The 20907-nt window shown below is 49.7% G+C and overlaps 1 protein-coding gene across 3 annotated transcripts in view; it reads right to left on the reverse strand.

Annotated features, from left to right (window-relative positions):
• Window positions 1-1118: 1118 nt before the first annotated feature.
• Window positions 1119-20907, reverse strand: part of LOC133351715 (ubiquitin carboxyl-terminal hydrolase 15-like) — a 68172-nt gene continuing 48383 nt past the window's right edge. For 2 of the 3 annotated variants that reach the window (XM_061567135.1, XM_061567137.1), the window contains exons 17-22: window positions 19269-19339; window positions 18056-18171; window positions 15619-15768; window positions 14280-14383; window positions 12614-12702; window positions 1119-12211 (exon numbers count right to left, since the gene is read on the reverse strand). In XM_061567135.1, the coding sequence (XP_061423119.1) occupies window positions 11888-12211; window positions 12614-12702; window positions 14280-14383; window positions 15619-15768; window positions 18056-18171; window positions 19269-19339 (854 nt within the window). In that variant the 3' untranslated portion in view covers window positions 1119-11887. The remainder of the gene's footprint in view (window positions 12212-12613; window positions 12703-14279; window positions 14384-15618; window positions 15769-18055; window positions 18172-19268; window positions 19340-20907) is intronic. The other variant, XM_061567136.1, reaches the window with a different exon arrangement.

Genomic DNA, 20907 nt, shown 5'->3' on the forward strand with positions numbered 1-20907 from the left:
TTTGCGTGATAATGTAAAAAAAACGCACAACGGCAACGATGCAAATGTTCGTGCATCTCGCCGTCCACTCGTTGAGGACGTCGCTCACGGACGCCTCGATGGCGAATCGTTCGAGTGACGGTGCTGGTTAGGGGCGAGCGTTTGGCGTCGAGTGCCGCGGGGCTGGTTAGGGGCGAGCGTTTGGCGTCGAGTGCCGCGGTGCTGGTTAGGGGCGAGCGTTTGGCGTCGAGTGCCGCGGGGCTGGTTAGGGGCGAGCGTTTGGCGTCGAGTGGCGCGGTGCTGGTTAGGGGCGAGCGTTTGGTGTCGAGTGCTGGTTAGGGGCGAGCGTTTGGCGTCGAGTGCCGCGGGGCTGGAAGGGCAATGGAGACACATCTAAGTAATAAATGACACCGAAAATATTCCTGCAAGTCGAGGAGTTATGCTCTTAACGGCAAGTGAATACGTTCTTTGCGGCATTTGTGTAATTACCCCTCTTATCTTTCGATTTAAAGCTTTCGTGACTGCAGGGATTCATATTCTTGGTTTTTTCGGTAAAGTCACAGAAGGGAAATCATAAAATAAAACAATATTCTCACGACGTTTTGATTGCAACACAAGCAATTATCATAAGGTGTGAAAACCACAGCAAGAAAATTTGAAAAAAATTAAAAAAACATTTCTTGCTGTGGTTTTCACACTTGATGATGATTGCTTGTGTTGCAATCGAAACGTCATGAGAATTGTGTTATTTTATGTTTTATTTGTATTATTTTATTCTTTCCCTTCTTTGTGACTTTACCAAAAAAAACAAGAATATGTACCCCTCTTATCTTTGCATTGTGTATGCACATTTTCAAGTGTTATACTGTATTGCTGTATTATCATACCATTAGTCTTGTTGGAATACCCTTATATTGCAGCATGCAGTATATATACACACACATGCACGTGTGAATGCAACATTTTGCACATACACTGCACGTGTGTGTACAATGTATTGTATGTTGAACTTCTGCACCGTACGTAGTCAACCGCGCAAAATTTTTTTTTCTATTTATATTTAAAAGTGCACAGCTCCAGTGGCGTGCTAATATCGGAAGGGAAGAGCGTTCCAAGCGGCCGCAGAAGCAGCACGCGAAGCGGTGACAGCCGCCTTTGTTCGATGATGGGCCGTGACGTCGTGTAAGAGAAACACCTGAAGTGCCTGCAGGTGAGTTAAGTGGAATCGCTTGGCTAATGCTCTGCAAAAGAAAGTGTGTTTCAGTCATTTTCCGTATTCAAACACGACAACGACAGCCGCAGGCGGTGTATCGATCATCTTAAATTATTTTAATCCAATAAATATCCAACATGCTCCGAGCTCCACATTACCAACAAGCAAATCAAAGACGAGATCGAGACATGCAACAGAAATGCGTCGTCACCACCACCACCATCACCCGGCCTGGCCAACAGCTGAGGTCTCATGTCGCAGATCGACACTGAACGTTTTACACCGCAGCAGCCGGCACTCACAGAGTGAACTGCAATGTCCGTTATAATCAATCGCACTCATGCTTGCTACATTTTTGTTATGCGTCTCCGTATACATGGCAGGCTAAATCGGAGAGCAATAGTCGATATGCTGAAGAGCTGGAATGGCTTTGCTTGGAATGAAGAAGCCAAACGAGCCACACAGGAAATGTAACGGTTACCGCTGTACAGCTTGTTGCGAGAGCAGCTTTTTATGATACAATTTTTTGTGTAAATATATTTGTTGCGAAATTTGCATAGAACCAGTTTACACATTCCGAGTTGCAATTAATAATTTCACACCTTAATTTGCCTCACTTTTCTATGTTTTCAAAGCAAAATACCTCAAATCCACAGTGTTAACACTTCAATGCAAACAATTACAGCGCTATAATTCAAACCGCTACCGAAAAAGATGACAAACGCCAATTTGACGGGGGGGAGGGGGGAGATTTTTGTTGTTAGGCCAAAAACCAATTGACATTGAGAACCATTCACCACCGGCTCATCAGACGTGTCTGTAAAGTACAAGTTCTGATGTCGCACACGGGAATCGAGGCAGAACAAGAGGTGAATCAACAGGACTTTTTGGGGCAACAATGTTATTTTTGCGTCGTAAATCCACCTAAAATAGAGCGAGGATACGGCCCAGCAACGGACTCTGAATGGATGAGCTCCGCCGATGACTCCTGGTCCCCAGGGTTGGGGACTGAACGCTGATTGATGGACCACAGGAAAACCTGGGCATTAGAGCAATCTCCAATCACGGGCCATGTGTTGTTTCGTTGAATGCAACTTGAATCGCATTGTGTATTCCTTTCATTTGGGAACGGTTTATTTTGCCGACCATATCTACCGATACATATACAAAGGAGAAGTTTCCTTCGTGAAATGTCTATTGTTTATAGCCGTGTAATCACCCTAAATAGTTAAGTCTAAAGATATTAAAAAATCAATGGTTCATCGTGGAATTTGTACAGTATTACCCTTTTGCTTATAATGCTTATTCTGAGCCGTCCATAATTTGAGGTACGCTGGGAATCTTTTTTTTTTTAACATCCAACATTTTTGTTTAGGCAACTCAAAGTAAAATCTGCCCTCGGTCTCGTAAGAAACCTAAAAAAATAGGAAACTTTGCACTGACACGCGCGAACGGCGGGCCCGCTGAATGTGTGTATTTAACGCTGCGATGAAACCACCCCCCCCCCCCTCCCTTAAAGTGATTTGACAATCTAAATATGCACGAACGAACACAAATAAACAAATATCACACGTACTGAAAACTCCACTTTGATCTGTGCCAGGACTTGGTCCAATAAATATAACGGTGGTGGCGTTATTTTTTACTGCACCTAGGCAAAGCACAATTGGCACGCAATGATATGTGAAATGCAAAAAAAAACTTCCCAACGTGGGCCTTTCCAGAACCCAGAACTATTCTGCGTTGATACAAATAAATATCTCCGTGAAAAGGACTACATTTCTGTATTTTTACATGCCATCTCCAGACACCGGGGTCAGAACATTCTCAATCTTTCTCAAATCACACTACGGCATTGAAACTCAACTTTTTTTTTGTATTTTACCAGGTAAGACCCACTGCGATATATACTGTAGCTCTTTTCAGAAGTGACCTGGCCAAGGGCGATAGCTCAACGAAGTGGCTTATCACGTGGCAATATATGATCACAGCCATAATACTCTAAACGCACGTTAATTCTAAATGTGGAGGGGAAACAATCGAAGGACTCCAAGAAAATGTCACGCGACCACAAAAAAAAAACACATTCAAACTCTAAATATACAGGTGTCGTCGGTATTGAACCCACAACCTCCTGCATACCAGGCGAGGTAGTTAACATCTCGCCACCGTGGCGGCCATGGGATTGATTCCTGACACGGGCGACTTTCTGCGTGTTCTCCTCTTCTGTGTGGATTCGTTTCCTCCACCTGTTTCTTCCCATAGCAATTGTTGTTTTTTGTTTTGCAATGTAACCGGTGTTGGCCAAACATTACAATGCTGAATAATTAGCTGCAAATTATTCAATTGGGATTTCGTTTGGCAACATCACCCCCCTCCCCCTACTCGATGAGGCTTTCCTGGGTAAACAGGCCGGTAATAAAATCATTTTACTTTTTTTCTGTGGGTGATGTACTGTCAAAAATGATCCCATGCCTATACTTTTGTCCAATTTTTTAATATTAAATCCCTTTTCTAAATCACAAAAAACAAATCGGGCTAAACTGTCAACTTGCTTGCAGAGGGCAGTGGCGTTTTTTTCTCGACAGGTACGAGCTGGTTCTCATTTTGCTCAGGATGTGGTACATTTGCATGTGCAGCATGGTGTTCTGTTTACCACAGGGTTAACAGAAAGACACGTAACCTGCTACAAGTGCAACACCAAGATTGTCATCCTTCAAAAGTGAATGCAATCCAAGGAATTAGCGAGGCATACGAGTACCGTATTCCATAATAAAAGTGAAATATAAATTAACTATTGAGTCAATCACTTGATTCAAGACTTCTATGTGGACATCGCTCATCTATGGACTTACTAAATTGCCAAAACCTAAAACTGATTTATAAGAATATTTACTTTTTTTTCTATCTACGTGGCTTCACCGAAAGACCAAAAGAATATGAATTCCTGCAGTCACGAAAGCTTTAGTCAAGATTTGATTTATAAGAAGTTATGTTAAGTATCGAATTTTCCTTTGCTTCCAGCAATAGAGTTTAACACTTCAGGTGCCCACAGTAATGTTTGAAACAAGCGATGCATAATCCCTGCCAAGTACCAAGTTGCGAGAGAATGTAAACTGAAAATGGTGCTAGGCATTGTGAAATAATGTCTTAACTACGAAGAAATGTATAATAAAGCGTTAAATGTAATGAGGTTTCGAAGCCAGATCTTGGGAGTTCAAAGATCGATGACAGCACCATCAGCGTGCGAGCGGGAAGCGGTGGTGCAGTGGTGTAGCGGTCAGCACGCTGCGCTATGAACCCGACGACACGAATTGGATTCCCGCTCATGGCCAAGACCATTGACGAGTTTCTGAACCGGACCTGGGCCTCCCCTAGGTCAACTCAGCCTCAAATGAGTACTTGGTGCGGTGTGTAAACATCGCCACTGGGGAGACAAAGGCGGCCGGACGTGGTGTTGGCCACCCACCCCAACAGTTTGTTGCAGGCGCTAAGGGGGATCTCTGTTTTGTGTTTTGTACAGCGCCGTGTGACCTCTGGATGTAAGATGCTTCTAGAAGTGTAAATTATTCTCCAAGTGCAAGGCCGCCTTGGCCAGAAATACCACGCATGTCACTGCAGGTCACATGTTTTTAATGTACACTGGTGCACACCGATATTTCACCAATGAGTTCTATCCGATTGAACGCCGTCCATTTTTTTTTTACATTCGGCAGATCACACACGGTCCCGCAAAGTTGCGCCGCAAACCAAGCACGCGTGAAAAGTGCACACCGGCTCCGCGAAATTAAAAACCCACGGCCGCGTACGTCGGGAGCAAAGGTGCGAGACAGAGTTTAGCGCGACGATGGAGACGACTTGGCAGAAACACTGAAGGGCGCGTGCGTATCTCGTGGCAGGAAACGGCAAAGGTGGAAATTTCTCACTTGCCATGCTGCAGAACTCTTCAGCATTGCAGTTCCGCTCTTTATCCGCATGGGTTCGAAGCCTTAAGACTGTGTGTGTGTGTACACCACAAGTGGGGGAAGCCGGTCAAACGGACCTACGTCCAATAGCTGCCAACGTAGCAAGTTGCTGAATATGGAGGGAGATCGGGCAGGGCAAGAAGTGGTATTATGCAGAGAGAGAGAAGCGGGCGGGGGGGGCACATTGCGTACAACAAACGACCCCCGCTCCGCCCCGGGGGGGGGGGGGGGGGGCTGACAACTGGGTGCTTGTAAATCACTGGGGGGGCCATGGAAGCATCGCCACCAGTGGCGCCACCCAAACTCGCCGACTCGAGAAGAGACTCCGACAGTGAGCGGTGCTCCTCTCATCCGCACGCCACACGCAGCACGACGGCGGCGCACGGCTCGTAAGGTGGGCTAGCCAAGTGAGACCTGACGTTTCACTGATTATTCTTTATTTCTCCAGGTAACGAGGCCCACTGAGCTGCATATCTCGTGTTGCCCCCCCACCCCCTTCTATTCTTGGCCGGGACAAGGGATGTTGAGTTTGACCCCAGCGGTGGCAGCAGATGTGCTTTAGCACCCACGTGCGATGATGGGCCAAGGCTGGGAATTAATTCACAGGGGGATTGAATGGATTAACGTTGTCGTGGGGATTAGCCAGTGCAAGACTGAAGCAGCGGTGACTATATTTCGTTTAACGATGACACGCTTTTCAAAGTTGGGATATTAAAGTGATGCACTTATCAGTAGTCTCCATACATTACTCCCGACTATCAATGCTGAAACTTCTGCCAGCAGTGGCATGAGCAAGCAATTGCAAGGCTGCGCCTTTACCTTCTATCAAAGTACATGCTTGTTCAATTATGCCGGGACGCAAATATGGGACCTTACTTTCTGGCACAAAACACTTCAGTGTGCTTTCTTAACACTCTTGCCACAACTCGTGTTTTCAGAATGAAACACGAATTCCAAGTCGTCATGATTTACCACCTCGGCTCGTTTTCCATCTCCACTTTTCTGTGAGCAACACAACAATGTTGGCATGGACCGGCGGCATGAACGATGACGACGAAGCAGATGCACGCCAGCAGGTGCACATGAACACAGCCTTGCGCAAGTTGTTTGCGACTATCGCTCGCGTAAGTGGACGCAGTACAATTCCACGAGGCAGACGCACTCTTAACTCGAAATAACACTTCTTCTGCATGGAGTATAAGCAGCAGATGCACATTTTATTCCCACGTGCACTCAGGCCTACCAAATTGCCAAACCGGAGCTTTTTGGGTTAGATCGCGTAAATATAAATGCGCCGTTAAGCCCGCCATCACCCGACACAAATACTTAGTAAGGTTTGTCACTAAAACATGCTAATTCATTATTAGTGCAGCACACTGGTTGTCTGTTGGAGAGTAAACCTACGACAACATTTACCGTTCGATTACTCGAATGGCGGGTTTAACGATACATTTATATTTACGCGATGTAACCCATAAACCTCTATTATTTATAATATTGGTTGCGAGAGCCGACCTGTCAGATTGCAACACTGGGCTCACGTACACGTTAACTCCAGTGAGCAATGGCAGCTGCACACACACACACCAGCGTAGCATTCACAGCAATGGCCTGAGGCAGCCAATTAAGGAACGAAAGATTGTCTCTCAAATAAATAAACTGAAAATATTCTTGGTGGTATATAAAAAAAGGAGAACGGCGGCTTAGAACAAGCACAGGTTGGAGGCTGTCTAGTAGCGGGCGACAGAGTTGAGATCCAGAATAAGGGCCGGTTCTAGCTATTCGACAAGAAATTGAGCGACAAATTGTGAGTGGCAAATGGGCTCCAAGAATCGGTATCCCAACTGCGAGCGGAATCACGTGGGTCAGGCAGACCGCCTTCACTGCCAGAACGCCACCGCTTGGGAAGGACGTTCCAGTCGTCGGCGGAACGGTTTCGGCAAATAACAAATCACAAAACAACTTGGTAGAGTCACTTCCTGTTACCCAACACTCCACAATGCTCCTTCACGCTCCGTGCCACGTTCCTACATTCGCCAATCTTCCAATAAACACACAAAATTAAATCGAAATTTAAACACGTTCCCGTTTTTCATTCTTCAAGACAGGACTAGACGAATAGGGAAAACCAACATTTGATGGGATTCTGTAGGCGTGAACCAATCACCCGCCCACCCCGGCGAGATTCAACGTAGCGGCACGACTGGAGGTCGTGACAAAGGAATTCGCTTCTATTTTCGTCCCTTGCAGTTCGATGCAAAATAACGAGCGCCGGGTTTCCAGGAACCAGTTACAACAAAAACACAATGCAGATCGCGAGTTCCTACGCGCGCACGCGATCTCACGTGGACGCACCTTTGAGCAAGAGGCGACTTTTTAATCGATGGATCGTTACACGCCATCAATTCTGCCGCTCCGTTCGGTCCCCTAAACACCGCGCTTGAAAACAATCGGTATGTAATCTCCGCCGGAAAACCCAAAGTCGCAACAGAGCTTTGCACGGTGATCCGACACCGCCGCTAATTTGTTACACCATGAGGAAGTGGGTGCACAAGCACAAAGAACACAACACCGAGCACGTTAATCAATAGCGCTGCGATGAAGAGAGAAATACATCGAATATGCGACGTTTCAGGCAATGGCCTTCCTTCAATAGCAGACGGCGTGATGGTGTAACGGTGCCAGTCTCCCACCTATCATCTACTCACACTTTCAGGCCTATCTATGCGACTGCTTCCGTTTTGACGGGCAGTGTGAGTGATGGACGAGTTGCGTTGTAGCCACAGCCAACAACGGGTGCCAGAACAAAACCCAGCCCCACCAATGAACCCACTTTTTTCAAAGTTTTGAATCCGCAACAGATATTATAACACCGCCCATGTATGTGCCGTTTGGGTGGAGCAGTGGTTAGCACACTGTGCCTTGAACTCAAGAGCCCGAGTTTGATGCCTGGTCACGGCTGACATTAGTGGAGACGACTAACTATGTATTAACTACTATTTTATTTTACCAGGTAAAGCCCACGGAGCGATGTAGCTCTTTTTCAGAGGCGACCTGGCCACAAATGATGGCTCAACGAAGTGGCTTATCACGTGGACATTTATAGCAGCCAATTACTCTAACAACGCATGCTGATTCTAAATGTGACGTCTGCATTCATCCTGGGTCCCACTTCACAAACCTGCAATGCTCAACATGGTGAAGTATGATCAATCAAACCCCGATGACCAATATGGTGTGTACAGGCCTTCATCCAGCAATTCATTGACAAAGGGCTCTAGTATGTGTTTGTTATGTGCTGTGTATGTGCGCAAATTTTAGAACTGCAACTACTACCACAAGGTATAATTGACCACTGCTGTCATTAGTGAACAATTTGGCATTTGGGACCGATTGCCATTTTAAAGATATTCAACGTGTGCTTCCTGATCATTTACAGGCTTTAATGGGAGGATTCAGTGGCATTGGCCAGCCCTCTCTGACCCGAAGGCAGCTTAAACAGCGACATACACATTGCCCTTTTGTAATTTCAACTTAAATTCACTGCGGGAAATAACACGCGTACGCACGCACACGCAACGACCCGTCTGTGCGCTCGCAAGTTCAGAGATCCCTGCTGCTGGCGACCTCAAAATCGCCAAGTAGAAGAACACCCCGTTGCAGAATTCACAGTGAAAGGGGAAATAAAAATAAGGCAAATGGCTTTGAGAAACGCAAACGGGAACCCAGCACAGAGCAGGGTGATGCGAGGAGAACACTCAATTCGGTCACTAGGCAGCATTTGACTTGGCAATGTTTAGTGAGCAACACCGCTGATATATTAAAGGCAGATTACCCTCAGTGCGTACACACATGTACCACATGTACCACATGCGTGTACGCACCGTGTATTTACGCGAGACATATGATGATCCACCATCACCCCCCGCCGCCCCCGCCTCGATATGATGAATCGTGTCCCGATTCAGGGTTAAAAATTCCAGGATTTCAAATTGCATCTCGTTCGTTCACTCGTGTTGTTACTCGTTTGCTGCCTCGTCTGCAATCTCAATTGCTCCACTATTAGCCTAAAGGTAACGTTTGCATACGGTCCGAGTAGAATTTACATCAACACAGCAATCGACCCTCTCCTGGACGATTGCACTCACGTATTGTGAGCGTAAGAAGGAACAAGTTTCAATCGTCGAATCATTACCGGCCTCAAGCAAAACCTTGCTATTCTTAAAGACGAGTTTCTCGTCTCTCAAAGGGGGAATTTGCCCTCCGAGCGGTCCCGAACGGATCAATAACAGCGGCGAGTGGCTCTCCGGTGAGCTTCCACGTCGCGCGTCCTCCTGCACGACGTCCCGACGTCTTCGCGCTTCACACGTGTTTGGAGCCGCTTCCCGGAACGGAATATCAGAGTTCCCGGAGAGCGCCCGCGTTTCCTCGTACGTCATACCGACTTGCTGAAGAAGCTCCCAGCACGTGAAGCGAAACGTCGGACGTCGTGAATGACAAAAGCGCTACGGGACCCCGAAGCCACGTCGGAGAGCCCCGGGCAGCAAAACCGCGAAAACCCACGGCGAGGCTCACGACGGGGAGCGGCGTGAGCTGCGTCTAGTCCTGTGTGCAACCCGTGGCAAGCGAAGTGTTTCCTGCTTAAACATTCAACAAGAAATAACAACGTAAATCGATAGGTCGTAAGGAACAAAAAAATTATCAGATGGTCGCAAAGTTATTCGAAGCCGGAAAAACTATTTTAAGTGCACGTTTCTATACCTCATCTCCAGTTGTCCGTAGTCAACTGCTGCCCGCTGCGTTTATATATATATAACATATATTTATATATTAGTTATATATATAGTGCTTCGCAATCATTCCATATGCAGGTGCATTCTCAACAAATTGGCACGGCGATAAATATGAGGCGACATAAATATTCAGAGAACGAATAGTAACAACAAAGCAGCATCGTGTAAAAATGTAGATAATCTCACGTAAATAAAGACTTCTTTTCGTCAACTTAAAATTATGCGTCACCAAAAACAAAAGTGCTTAACACGGTGGGCGAAACAAAACGTACAGGCGGCTTGCAAACGTACGAATCTCTGTGCAAATGAAACTGGCTTATTCCACTCGGCGGCGTGCGAGAACCCCGCGTCTGGGTTCACACAGACCCAGCTGCACCCCTCGGCGATCGCCAGCCCCCCCCCGGCCCCCCCCGCCCACAAAGCCTCGAGAGGGAGGCGCACGCGGCTAATGCGAGCGCGTGCGCCGGTTCATGCGAAGTAAACCGAGACCCTGTAGCCCAGCAGCAGCGGCGGCGGTGGAGGCGGCGACGTGTGCCGTGCGTGGGGAGAGGTTTTGCCGTCGGTGCGCAATGCTCGATCACGTCGCGTTCGCACCGCACTGTCCGACACGATTCTACCGTCGCACGCACAAAACCTCAACCCCCGATGGAGACGTGATTTGCAGACCGATGTTGAAGCTGCTCCAAACACGCTGCGAATTACAATTTTCTCAGCACAATGACCGATGTGCTATGTACAATTTGGTTGTTCAGCACTAAGGCAATAACACGGAGTGTGTAGGTGTGTTGCTTGTGTATTTGCAGCTGGGTAAAGGATCCAGACAATTGGTTGCTTAAAACAAATCAAATGTCAGGAGCTCCAACACCATACGTTCCAGTAAGACACTAAATGTAAACACAAACATTGAACGTATGCACCGTATCGGCGCACATATACAGCATACAAAACAAGCACCTGGAAACACAATACGCATCCAAAACGGTCTCAAACCGGAGTCATTCGACGCACGCAATAACTTACTGCCAAATCAGCACAAAGGGGCAAAAGTCTCAAGCTGACACAGTAGCCATAATGGTCAGGGAGGGCGAAACAAAGAGTCTGCCTGGCTGCGAGACGCGACGATGGAGAGACGGCCGATGACGGTGACGCGCGTGGGGGCGCCGCCCCTGCCGGCCGCGGGGAGGGGGGCGTGGGACCGGCGGGATGAACGGCGCGCGCCTCCTCCCGTACGCGCCGCGGGCCGCCCCCCGCATCGCTCGAGAGATGCGGGGAGCGGCGACGACGGCGGCGGCGTAACACGCCCGGACGCGGACCGCGCGCCCGGCCACCGGGCGAATGCGCCGGCAAAACGAGCGACCCCGTTAAGATGGACGCGCTCGCGGCGCCTCCGGGCTTTTTGACTCTCCGCGACGGGCGGGGAGCGACGCGCCCAGCCCCGCGCGAGCGGAGGATGAGGAGGATGAGGAGGAGGGGGGGGGAGGGGGTGGTAACGAGTGGGGGTGAGGAGAGCGGCCACCCCGAAGCCTCGGTTTTTCCACGCGGGCGCGGGGCGAGCTTCACGCGGGGCGAGCGTCGCTCCGCGGGGCAACTTTCAGGACACGTCGTCGTCGTCGACGGTCCGTCCCTGTGGTGCGTTTTTGCCGCCGCGCAGATTTTCCCCGCGTGCGTTAAACTGACAGCGGCCATCAGCGACCCGGCTCGCCGGTGCGGTAGCCTTGACCTCGGGGCCATTTCGGGATGGGGGGCGGGGTGGGGGGTGTGGGTATGGTGGAAAGGGTCCCGTAGGGCACGCAAACACGCCCCCCTCCCCCGCACCGACGTCCCCATCGTGTTTTCGGTTTTGCATTTTCAAGGGCCGGCTTGCCCGTCCAATGGGACTGGCGCGGTCAGAAACGAGCGTGGAGGAGGGAGGAGCGGGCGCAGCGGGGTCCAGGAACTTAGTTTGTGTCCATGGAGTCCTCCTCGGCGCTGCTCGCGGCGCCGTTGTCCAGGCACTCCTCCTCCTCCTCCTCGTCCTCCTCCTCGTCCTCGTTGTCGCGGCGCTGGGCGGAGGCCGGGGCGGCGCACGACGACGACGACGACGAGGTGGTGGTGGTGGTGGAGGAGGTGGCGGCAGCGGCGGAGGCTACGGTGGCGGCGCAGGGAGAGCCCCGTGGGGACGGCGGCGCCGCCATCGCCGCGGCTCCCCGCGCCGCCCCCGCTCCGTGCGCTTTGCTCGCCGCGTCTTGCCGCTGGTAGAAGAGCACGTAGGCCGCCTTCGACTGAGCCACGGCGACCGCGTGCGGGGAGGGCGAGGGGGAGGAGGAGGAGGGAGCAGGAGTCGTCGGGGAGGAGGAAATGCAGAAACAGTGAGACGTCAACGGATTTGGCCTGGGTTCCCCATCAGGAGACCCGCGCGTCTCACTCGGGGATGCAGCCATTCAGAACCAGAATCCTCATTTATACGAGACAAATCCGATGAGCTATGAAGCTCTTTTTGCCCAGATGTCCAGTGGTTTTCACAGATACACGCAGCACCCAGATCTCACGCGTGAGCTAACGCGGCGCGACCTGTAGGTGCTGTACACCCCCCATCCCCCCCCACTCCCCCACCCCCACCGGCCACCCCCCCCACCTCCCACCGTGTTGGCCGTGCACTCCCCGGAGCTCGCTGGCCCACTCACCACGATCTGGTCCTCGGTGGCCGGCGACACGCTGCTGTCGTCGAAGTAGTACCAGTAGCCGTCATCCTTGTTCTTGGCAAACGCCGTGTCTGCGGAACGCAATTACCGCGGCGACGCGCGCATGCGCTCACACAGTCCGAACCGCCACGGTGACGAGATGTTAACTACCTCGCCTGGTGTACAGGAGGCCGTGGGTTGAATCCCGACCCTGACGACGCCTGGTGTATATTTGGAGTCTGCGTGTCTCTCTCTCATGATCATTATCATCACGGTGGCAGGGAGATATTAACTACCTCGCCTGGTATGCAGGAGGTCGGGGGCTAGATCCCGATCCTGACGCTTGCTGTATATTTGGAGTTTGCGTCTCATTCCCCGTGGTTGCGTGGATTTTTCTCCGGGTCCTTCGGTATTTCCTACCAGATTTAGATACATGTATTGAGATTATTTTGATTAATTTGATGCTATAAATGTCCAAATGATGGGTCACTTTGTTGAGCTATCATTTGTGGCCAGGTCGCTTCTGAAAAAATAAGTTAATACCTCAGTGGGCTTTGCCTGGGAGGATGGGGATGGTTTAGTTTTATTTGTATGTGTGTGGGTCATTTGTTTACCTTTCTTGTACTTTGCACTGTTTCTTGTACTGTTTGTTGTTGTAATGCCAGAACATCTGTGAGAAAGAGCTTTATAGCTCATCGGATTCCTCCAGTATAAATAAATATTCCGATTCTGAATTAAATTAAGAGATTACACCAAGTTGCAGTGTGGAAGGCTGCTTCGTCCCGAAACCCAACGCGACTTAACGATACGGCGGTTACACAACTTCACCCAGGGACATCCGAAGCCCCCAAATGTCTCTTCAGCAGCATGGCCCGACTCGGGACGTTGGGCAAGTCCATTTTTATAAAAATGTTGTGGGAGAAACTGGAATGCCCCGGTTAAAACCCAAGGAATCCTTGCAAAAGGTTAAAAAAATCTGTCCCTGGTGTGGACCAATCAGTTTCAAATGCAATGTATATATTACCAGAGAATGTTTGTGTTTGCATGTTCACCACAAGTATATGTGGGGTTAATGCAGACATGATTCCTTGAAAAAGTCTGCAAGTTTGCAGGGCGGGTGTCCCGTTCAACCGCTGAACCTCGGAACGCGCGAGCGGTTTCAGAGTTAATTTCAAGTAGAGAGGCGTAGTAGCGCCGTCGCTTTTAAAGACATTGTTACTCACCGCGGAGAACCGTGGCGACACGACCACCGCACTCTACGATAGCTGGCGCCAAGGTGTGCCACACGACCTCCCGCATGGCCTGTTACTCCCGATTCCATTCCGATGATGTAACATGCGCGTCATCGGAACGGAATCGGAAGAAAATCTGCTGATGTACACGTACGTCATCAGAATGGGAAAGGGATAAGTCAAAGCACATTGGTGATGTCTTGGAAGGGTACTTATGGACACATTAACATCGAATGCTGAACACGAGCAGTCCAGGGCATCTTCCCTGTGCTAAATAAACACAAGCATTGATGGCATGAAAGGAAGAGCTGCAGGATGTTGCATTGCGCACAAGGGTGGCGAGCTAATCACAGCGGGCATTATTCAAATTGTGTGTTTTTTTTTTATTAAACCACGGCTGCCGCTGCTGATGCGGCGGTGCGATGTGGGGCACTCACAGTGACCGCCCCCCATTCCTCCGTAGTGATTGGAGACAGCAATGAGGTCATATTTGCAGGGGCCCGGCTCAGGGTTAATGACAAACTCTGCCATGTCCAGATTCCTGCAGGACAAACACACCACGAGATAAACAAATGAAGCAAACGGATTAGTGCCAGAGTGCAGAGCAGTTAGAGTTGGGTCACTACATTACCAGGCCATTAACATTTTAACAAAAATAACACCGAAGATCTTGGACTCAATCGCCAACTGTTGAATGAATAAATGAGAGGCAAGTGGGGTTTGAATTCTCGAACCACTCTTTGGTGACCACAGTGGCGCTTGCACCTAATGTCAGGGAACCAGCAAAAATGCAAAGCAGCTGATGTGCATGACTGTGTTTTTCGGGAAACTCTTTCCAGACCGCTCCACTCATTTCAAAGAATCAGGTGTCATTAGTCCATGTAGTTTACGCAAATGACATTTGTAATGATGAAAAAATGTGTGCCTGTGACCCAATTGTTCAGCTCATCGGCCTCAGGGCTGCTTATCCACTTGACCAAGTATAATAACCCGACACGTGACAGAAACAAGGCTCAAAAAGGTACAACGGATACGCGTGTGCCGGCAGGCTTCCGCGCGAGTCGGCTCGTGGTGAAAAGCGAAGGAGGTGGGACAGCAAATTCATCGGCCAACTGGACCATCAGGGTCAATGTTTTGATTGCAGCATTTGTTCAAACAAGACCGTGGATTCGTTTCGCCTCCTCTGGATGTCATGGGCAGCCTGTGACCGTGATAAGAAACTAGCAGGAAAACCTTGATCCCCCGTGGCAGCCAACCCTGCCACATCTTCCCCTCCCCCTCGACTCACCTCCCCGTCCCCTCCCTCTCTCCCACCTCACTTCCCCCTCCCCTCTCTCCGCTCCTCCTGCTCGTTTGACCTCGACCGTCTTGAAGAAGATTCCTGTGCTCGTAGGCGACCGTTTCTCCCGGTTGCAGAAGAAGAATTTTAGTGAGGAGTCCTCCAATTATGCAACCTGCACAATTACGTGTATTCTAATTATTGTTTGTTACTTAGTCTGTTGACAAACTGGTTGTTTTGCAGCGACCACAGGCCATGAGCCGACACCCAACTCGACCGTCTGCCGGTCGTCTGCCCACCCATCGTCATCGTGGTCACCTGACCATGCCTACAAGGCTTTCTTGCCAGGTTCGAGTCAACATTTTCAATTTGCCTACGCCTTTCTGCAACGCAATTCCTTTCATCTGCCGAACACACATCCACCGCAAGGCTGGGTGCTTATTTTGCTGAATATATATAAACAGAAGGGTTTAACAACAAACAAAACCGCACAGCACCTGAATGGAAAGTCGACGAGCGTGTCCAACTTGTCGCGTAGGTATCGGCTGTAGGAGAACCTCTTGAGATGCACCACGAGGATGTGTGGCAGCGACCACAGGTCGAACTTCTTGGTGGCCTGCTGGTGCCGCTTGCAGGAGGGGCAGTACCTGGGCACAGGGGCAACCGCAGCGTCCCCCATCAGCTCGCGAGCAGCAACGAGCAGCACGGGTCTCTTCATGGCCCCGTTACACTCTCTGTTTGCTACTTTCGTTCAGGGACGCTGCCGTGGTCTTTATAATCATCATTACCACGATGGAGTTGCAATCCAGGGCGCGCCTATTTGACGGGTGCCGCGGTGGCGAGAGGTTAATTACCTCCCCTGGTATGCAGGAGGTCGTGGGTTCGATCCCGACCCTGACGCCTGCTGCTGTATATTTGGAGTTTGTGTCTCTCTCCCTGTGGTCACGTGGATTTGTCTCCGGGTCCTCCGCTTTTTCCCTCCACATTTATAAACACTAGGCATTTAGAGTATTTGGCTGCTATACATTTCCACATAAGCCACTTCGTTGAGCTATCATTTGTGGCCAGGTCGCTTCTGAAAAAAAGAGTTATACAGCTCAGTGGGCTTTACCTGGTAAAATAAAAAAATTTTAGTTCATATTTTCCCTCCTGGCACGGCAGTTCAACAATGAGGCAGTTTTCTTAATTTCCCCCGCCTCTTTACATGAAAGCCGTATGTATAAATGGGTACAAGACAGATATTCGATCGGCAGGCCGCGTGCGGTGGGATACAGTGTGGGTACTCTCAGTCCTCCCAAGATGTCGGTGTGGAAGAACAGTCGGCCGAATATCCTAGAGAGCTCCCTTTTAGGGGTGGCTCTTCTGCCGGTCACAGCACGAGCAAGCACTTGCAGGGCTGCCCCTTCACCGTTCACTTCCATTTCGCAGCACTTCAGAATGCGAACTGATCACAGGATGACAAGCTGTGAGGTCATGTGACCTCACAGCTCGTCAGCCGTTTTAATTGTCCTTTGGTGTTACTCGGCCGAATGGCCCTGCGGCACAGCGTCTTGACTCACAACTGGATCGTTACGAGACCGCATGCTGATCTGGCGAGGATAAAATGAGTGCCACTTTGAAGGAAGTCAAGAGTGGTTGCCCTGTGGAGGCATTTACACCACTAAATTAACGCAGCCCAGTTGATCCACCACGTCTGGTGACACCACACATGATCAGGAGCTCACATCGGAGATGGTTTTCTAAAATTAAGAGTTCAATGGTAATGGATCATTTGAAAAGCAATGACGAATATTACATGGTAAAATGGCATCACGTGAATTTAAGGTGTCTTTTGTCAAATGTAATTCCTGGAATTATGGAAACTACATGTCCCGGTCTTCCAAAGAATAACCATTGTTACGCAAATTACTGCTTGGTTTTATCAAACCCAGGGGTATGATGGGCTGGGTGGACCCATCGACGGGATTTGGACCCACGGTGAGATGAACGCACTGCCAGCATGACACCCGGGGGGGGGGGGTTAGGGTGTCGTCTGTGATGGCTCCACCCCAGTCGACCTGTGGAACAGAGCTGCACATCCCATCGGGTTCTTCCAGCTTAAATAAAACATCTTGCGCCTATAATAATACTTTACATTCATAAGATGCAATTCATCTAGGGATCTCAGTGCGCCATGCACAAAGTTAGGAAGTATAAATACTTCAAAGTGCAGAGTAGTCCACTGATTATAACATGGGAAGTGTAGGCCTGCAGGCAAAACAGGTAAGTCTTTACAGTAGACCTAAAAACGGCGAGTGACCCGCCTGTCCAGCCACTGCAACGGCTCGGTCACACCCCAGGTGCAGAGTCGAGTTCTCGGCACGTGGAGCAGATGCAAATCAGCGGATCGGAGAGGCCGTGATGGTACGGGCAGGTGTATCGGTTGTTGAATGTAAAATGGTGCGAGGCCGTTCAAGGCCTTGTAAGTTAGCGGAAATACTTTAAATTGTACTCTAAATTGGAAGCCAATGGCAGAGGTTTTATTCTGGGGGCGGTAATGTGCTCACGGGATGAGGCTCACGTGAGCATCCTGGCGGCCACGTGCTGGACCAGCTGTAGTCAGCACAAGACCTTAGTCGGAACCCCGAGCAGCAACACAGCGTTGCAATGGTCCACGCGAGAGTAGACCAGGGCGGACACTCGCCATTCCAGGTCAGTAGGTGATGGAATGTTACACGCGCAAGGAAACGTTTGCCTTTGGCGATTATTCACTCAACACGTCTGCCCAAAGCCCCCGCCACGTATTTACGTTCCCCGACAGGGCGTCCTCATCCAAACCGAGAGGATGCGGACTTCGTGCCACGGGTAATCCCGCCGCACTGGCATCCACCGAGCTTTCACGAACCGTGCCGTGGCACGGCACGTCCCCCGGCGCGAGGGGTGCGGGAGCCTCACCACGGGTCCTCCACGCCGAGCCGCTCCTTGGTGGTGAACAGCTCGATGCAGTCGCGCAGGCGCACCGAGTGCTTCCTCGTCGGCTGGGACTGCATGCTCTCGTGGCGCTCAAAGTCCTGAACGGCAGACACGTGCCACGGCACGGGGGGTCAAACGACGAGCGCCCGTGGATAGCCACTGCGGTTAACGGGCTCCGCGCTGATCCGTTACAGCTCAACGAACAAACCTTGTCCTGCAGAGACTGATCGACCACATTCGTAAGTACGTATGCACCGTACGTAGCCAACCGCGCTAATTGGAAGTGCGGGGGAAAGACAACAAACTAAACACTAAAATATGTTCTATAGAGATGAGTTTTCAATCTAGATTTAAAAGTGCATAGCTCCAGTGGAAGTACTAGCATTTCAGACAACCATAAAAGCGCAAGCGGTGACCGTCTTTGTTTTACGGCCAGCCAAAAGCCGCTGCGAGGATGACCGGAGTTTGCGTGATGCTTTATGCTCCTTGACGCGTTCAGCACGGTATTGTATTCGTCAGATACATACTGTAAATAACTTGGTCGCTCGTGAGTAGAGGATACTGATTAGCAACGATTTTGAGATGGCACTGTCAGGTTTATTCGGACACACTTGCCACCTCACTGGTGTTCCATCAGCATTCTTGGGGGTAAGAAATAGTGCCGGGGCTTGATTATCGGACGATGGTAAATGGGCAGGTGAGATGTGAACACAATTAAGGCAACGAATCAGTTACATGTTCATCCTTCCTTTGGGAAAAAATGTTTACCTATACTTAAACGGCACTTAACAATTAACGTTAGCTTTTCTGGTAAACGTATTTAGTGTGCCAAATTCAAGATGTCATCATGGCCAAGACTGCGGATGCCACTATCACCGCCGACACCCCGCAGCTGCTGCGAGAGATGCGCAGCGACCTGCAGGGTCTCACGGTCTCCCAGCGTCCGCTCTGAGGTCCCCCCCCCCTGGGTGCCGGACTCGCGGAGACCGCTCCAGTGCCCGTCTCGGCAATCGGCCCTCCTCTCTGACCCTGCACGTACGTCCCATCCAATGCTACCTACAGCACTCACCTGGCCGTGTCCTCGTCCGGACGTCCGCATTACTTATCCTGTCTTGCAACGGAAACATTGTCCATTGTTACATTTCTACCGGTCCGTATTCTCCACATTAAAGCCACGCACTAATAGGGTAATTACCTCGGCAGCTTTTTCGTCGTAGTAGCGTCTCTTGAGCTCAGGATCCCAGTCTAACGCAATGTACGGCTGATCTAGGAAGAGTGAAAAACAACATCAGACCGGGGCATGAACCATTTGTGCTTGTGAAAAACACCACTCGCTCGCTCGCTCACGGAGAGTGCCAATCACCAAGGTGCACCTTAGCATACAGGTCGGTGTCTTCACACATGTGCAATGACATGAAGCACATTAAGGCCACCTCTCTTGCACATTAATGCAATAGAGATGGTGAGAGGGACGCCGTGGTGGCGAGATGTTAACTACCTCGCTTGGTATACAGGAGGTCGTGGGATCGACCCCGATGCCGACACCTGTTGTATATTTGGAGATTGCATGTTCTCCACGTGGTCGTGTGGATTGTTCTCCGGGTCCTCTGGATTTTCCCTCCACATTTCAGAAACATACGTTTAGAGTATTTGGCTGATATAAATGTCCACATGATAAGCCACTTCGTTGGGCTATCATTTGTGGTCAGGTTGCTTCTGAAAAGCCACATAGTTCAATGGGCTTCACCTGGTAAAATAAAAAAAAATTGTTTAGTTTAAATAACCTACCTGAACAAGAACATCTCTGGAATCGAGATGCAATGAAAAGACTGCTCTAATTGCCCATGCGATGAATGAATTGCCCTGTTCTGCAGCCATATGGAAATATTACGTAGCCAACCGCGCAACTCTCCATGACATTCCTAATTATACTCCCAGTGACGTAAGTGCAACCAGAACACAAATTAAGTGAGATGGCATTTTTGTGCAATTATTTGCGAATGGAAACCATTTCACGGAAATGTTTGAGAACCTGTAAGGGACGGAACCCAGACTCGAAACCTGTGGAAGTGCATTTGTCCGATGTGGACCTTTGCAGTGTTTCAAGAAGTTTACGTGTCAGCACGAATGTACTGCTATAAAATGGCAAAAAAAAGCGAGATTCTTGTCACGCGATTGTACCTATGGGCATGAGGACACGATGGTAAAAACTACTAATCAGCATGTGGCAAGAAGTGACTTTCTCTGCCGAGTAACACGGAGGGGCACATGCAGCTGACTTGCCAAAGGGATGCATAGGCAGCAAAAATGCAACTTGATGAGTCGGATCGCTTTGTCCGCCAACACCATCATCATCATCAGCATCGGTTTATTTGTACAGCGCTTTCAACAGCAATATCCGTCACAAAGTCATTTCAGACCAATCATCTAAACAGCTGATTAAAACAATTTTCAGAAGTTGTCCGATCACGGATATGCCCCGAGATCTTCAGCAACCAATCACAAGTCTAGCCCTTAATAATTTTAATGATTCCAAATGTATAACCCTGAATGAAATCAGTGCTTTCATGGGAAAATGCGACGTGGGAGCTCAAAGCGGCACCCTGCACGGCAGGGAACACCGTTCTCTCCTCGACGTGCGGATGACTTCCAGTTCAATGACTACGTACGAGTTTTGCGCATGTACTGTATGGCTCTCCGATGCGTTCGCTGGTGGTGCCGCGTGTTGACATCATGAAGTCCATGGACATCATGATAGACACAGTGATGACATCATATTGTCCATGTACATCATGGTAGACACAGTGATGACATCATGTTGTCTATGGACACCA

Source organism: Lethenteron reissneri, chromosome 38 (assembly GCF_015708825.2).
Source record: "Lethenteron reissneri isolate LAM-NWPU_2019-01 chromosome 38, ASM1570882v1, whole genome shotgun sequence".
Classification (NCBI taxonomy): Eukaryota; Metazoa; Chordata; class Hyperoartia; order Petromyzontiformes; family Petromyzontidae; genus Lethenteron; species Lethenteron reissneri.